At 32.0% G+C, this 3,243-nt stretch overlaps 1 protein-coding gene across 2 annotated transcripts; it reads left to right on the top strand.

The window, feature by feature from the left end:
- The first annotated feature begins 216 nt into the window (after positions 1 to 216).
- LOC141535373 (uncharacterized) lies at positions 217 to 1,249 on the top strand. 2 transcript variants are annotated; one of them, XM_074255268.1, is made up of 3 exons: positions 217 to 472; positions 571 to 770; positions 1,037 to 1,249. In XM_074255268.1, exons 1-3 carry the CDS (start codon positions 290 to 292, stop codon positions 1,107 to 1,109), a joined length of 456 nt encoding a protein of 151 aa, XP_074111369.1. In that variant the 5' UTR covers positions 217 to 289; the 3' UTR covers positions 1,110 to 1,249. The 2 variants fall into 2 exon arrangements, with proteins under 2 accessions (XP_074111369.1, XP_074111370.1); XM_074255269.1 differs by having other exon boundaries at positions 443 to 472; positions 689 to 770.
- The last annotated feature ends 1,994 nt before the right edge of the window (positions 1,250 to 3,243 follow it).

Genomic DNA, 3,243 nt, shown 5'->3' with positions numbered 1-3,243 from the left:
AAAAGCTCATTGACAATTTTTGACGTAATTTTTGTAACTTTTTTAATAAATCATATTCGGTCGTTGTAATTTAATTGTAATCATTTCATTTTATAGACATCCTGTGGCAGCTCAAGAAATTCCTTTTAAAACAGTGCGAAGTCAAATGGGTTGTGATTTTAGGGTAAATCAACCACGTAACCCAGTAAGATTTTTAGCTTTTACTGAGTTTGTGACTTCTCCTAGAGGGAGAGAGTATTTAAAATATACTCTCGTAAATGAGCAAGGTGCCAAGGCTTCCTACCAAATAATGACCCTAAATTTTGGAAATGCTTTTAACCAATGCTTAGCTTTTTACAATGTGGAGTTTCTCAATTATTTTGATGGCTCTCAGATAAATATCGACGGGACATTTCGGTTTACGCCGAAGTTCAAGCGTCAACACCTCCAGCCGTATCAACATCTCATTATTTCAAGCGATATTGATGGGAAGGTAAGTACACTTTTTTATTTTATCTAGATAAGCGAAAAAAAATGAGACAATAGTTAAAAATATTTTACATTGATCAGTTCGATTTTTTAAATAACTAGATTTTTCCTGCCATTTACGTACTGATGCCTAACAAAAAAGAAACCACGTATAAAAGTGTACTTACAGAGGTTAAAAATTTTATTATACCGGATTGGAGACCAAAATTTGTAATTTCAGATTGGGAAACTGGATTACGGAATGCGGCCCAGGAAGTATATCCCAATACTTCATTGGTTGGATGCTTTTTCACTACACACAAGTTAGTTATTATGTTATATTAATTAATCATTTATTTACTAATTTTTCGACCTTTCCTTTGTACTCGCTTGTTAACAAACTTTTTTTGTATTGTGCCCTTGTGGAAATTTTTCGGACTTTTTTCGGAAAAAGACTTCCAAAGACTTCTAAAGACTTTCTCAGAGTTCTTAAGGGTTTTTAGAGAAAAGTCCGAAAAATTTTCACAAGGGTGATGACCCTTTTTTATTATATTCTCTATTATCTATGCATGTATTCTATTATTCTAAGGCAATTGAGAAGAACTGGAAGAAGCATGGCCTTACACCTCTATCCAAATCCTCTTTCAAGACTCTGTGCTTAAAAAAATTGATAATGGCTCTTCCTTTAGCTTCTGCAGACGACATACTCACTTTATTCATAACACCGGCCGACAAAAGAGGACTTTTTGAAAGTTGTTTTGATATGAGTGATAAATATCACTAATTTATAGTGTTATAAACATAAAATTACCTACATAATTACTCTATCACATCAGATTTTTTTACAAACAACAAAAATGGTTTTTTCTTAATTTAAAAAAAATAATCAATTATTATATTATAAATACATATATTTGAAAACTTCTACAGAAAATGTCATATAAAATAGTCGCTATGAATATATTTTGAGTGAGATCTTTTGCGTTTATCTGTAAAATTACGTCTGGGAGTAATTTTTTTATGGGAATCGTCAATAATATCACGTTTTATCGACCAGCAGTAATCAGCCATCATATTCACATTCCATCGCCCTTGGTACCTTGTTTCCATAGTTTTGATGTCTTGGTGAAACCTTTCACCCTGTTCTTCACTATAATCACCAAGATTATCAGGGAAAAAATCCAAATGTGAATCTAAAAAATGGAGTTTTATGCTCATATTACACCCCAATTTTTGATACTTATTTAATAAATTTGCCACAATATTTTTATAGTCAGGATGCTTGTGATTTCCTAGAAAATTATTGACAACATCTTTGAACGCCAGCCAAGCTTCTGATTCAGTTGTATTTAATGTCTTGTCAAATTTTTCATCGGTCATTAAAGATCATATTTGTGGCCCATCGAATACTCCTTCTTTTATTTTTGCATCTGATAACCTTGAAAATTTTTTACTTAAGTATTTAAAACTATCATTTTCTTTATCCAATGCCTTAACGAATTGTTTCATCATACCGAGTTTAATATGAAGCGGAGGTAATAAAATTTTCTTAGGATCAATTAAATTTTCTCGTATCACATTTTTGGTTCCCGGTTTCAGATTTGTACGAGGATTCCATTGTTTTTGAACGTAATGCTTTGCTCGTGCCCTACTGTCCCACTCGCATAAAAAACAAGGATATTTCGTGTATCCTGACTGCTGACCTAACAGCATAGTTATAATTTTTAGATCTCCACAAAGCTGCCAACCATGTTCTTCATATTTAATTATATCAAGTACTGTTTCTAAGTTTTCATAAGTTTCTTTTAAATGAACAGAATGAGCGACTGGAACAGAAGCATACTGATTCGTGTTGTGTAATAGAACACCTTTTAAACTCCTTTTCGAGGAATCTATAAAAAGTCTCCATTCTCTAGGAACATATTCGGCTCCTAACTTCCTAATGAGATCAGGAATATTATGACAATAAACTAATGATTCTTCTTGATTGAAAAACGGAAGAAATTCCTCTTCACGTTTCCTGTATCAAGCAAAATGTGTATTAGGAGCTAACAAATTTTTGCATTAAGTCTAGATCCCAGAAGTTGAGCAGATTCTTTAGTAAGATTTAAATCTCTAACTAAATCATTTAATTCACCCTGTGTGAATTTCTGAGGCTGATTTAAAATTGGTTCAAAAACTTCATTAGATTCTTGACGCTGCATATTTTGTTCTGATGATGTTGAGCTAAGATCAGATATTGAACTTGAAAGAGGCACTGGAATATCTGGGCCGTGCGGAGAGGACGTGTTACTGAGGTTACATTTGCGTAGACTATTTTGTTTTTATTTTTAGCATTGAAACCTTTTACATCCCTTGTGGAAATAATTCTCTGAAAAAACTCTTGAAAAGTCTTTATAACTCTGAATAAGACTTTTCGAAAGTCTTCACATCCCTAACTAAGTAAAGGAAAGACTTAATAAGTCTTCAAAACTCTGCGATACTCTTCAAAAATCAAATTTTCCCTGCAATTTCGGAATTTCTCAAAGAGTTATTAAGACTTGATAAGACTTGTTCAGTTTTACAGGAAAAGAAGAAAATATTACTTTTCAAAAAATTACTTATCAGAATTAAATAAAACTATAAAAAGAATTAATGCATGTTTTAAAAAAATTTTTTTAAATAATATTTTCATCACGAAAATACTTTGATGGGCATCGAATCACTCATAGTTGAGCAAGTCAAAACATCAACAGCAAATGAAGTGCACTTGCTGTTGGAAACAGATATTACTCAAAGAGTAAATCCAATCGGTAT

Source organism: Cotesia typhae, unplaced genomic scaffold (assembly GCF_013202065.1).
Source record: "Cotesia typhae breed Kobodo isofemale line unplaced genomic scaffold, CoteBio_Ctyphae scaffold_13, whole genome shotgun sequence".
NCBI classification, from domain to species: Eukaryota; Metazoa; Arthropoda; class Insecta; order Hymenoptera; family Braconidae; genus Cotesia; species Cotesia typhae.
This window is presented reverse-complemented; position numbering and strand designations above follow the sequence as displayed.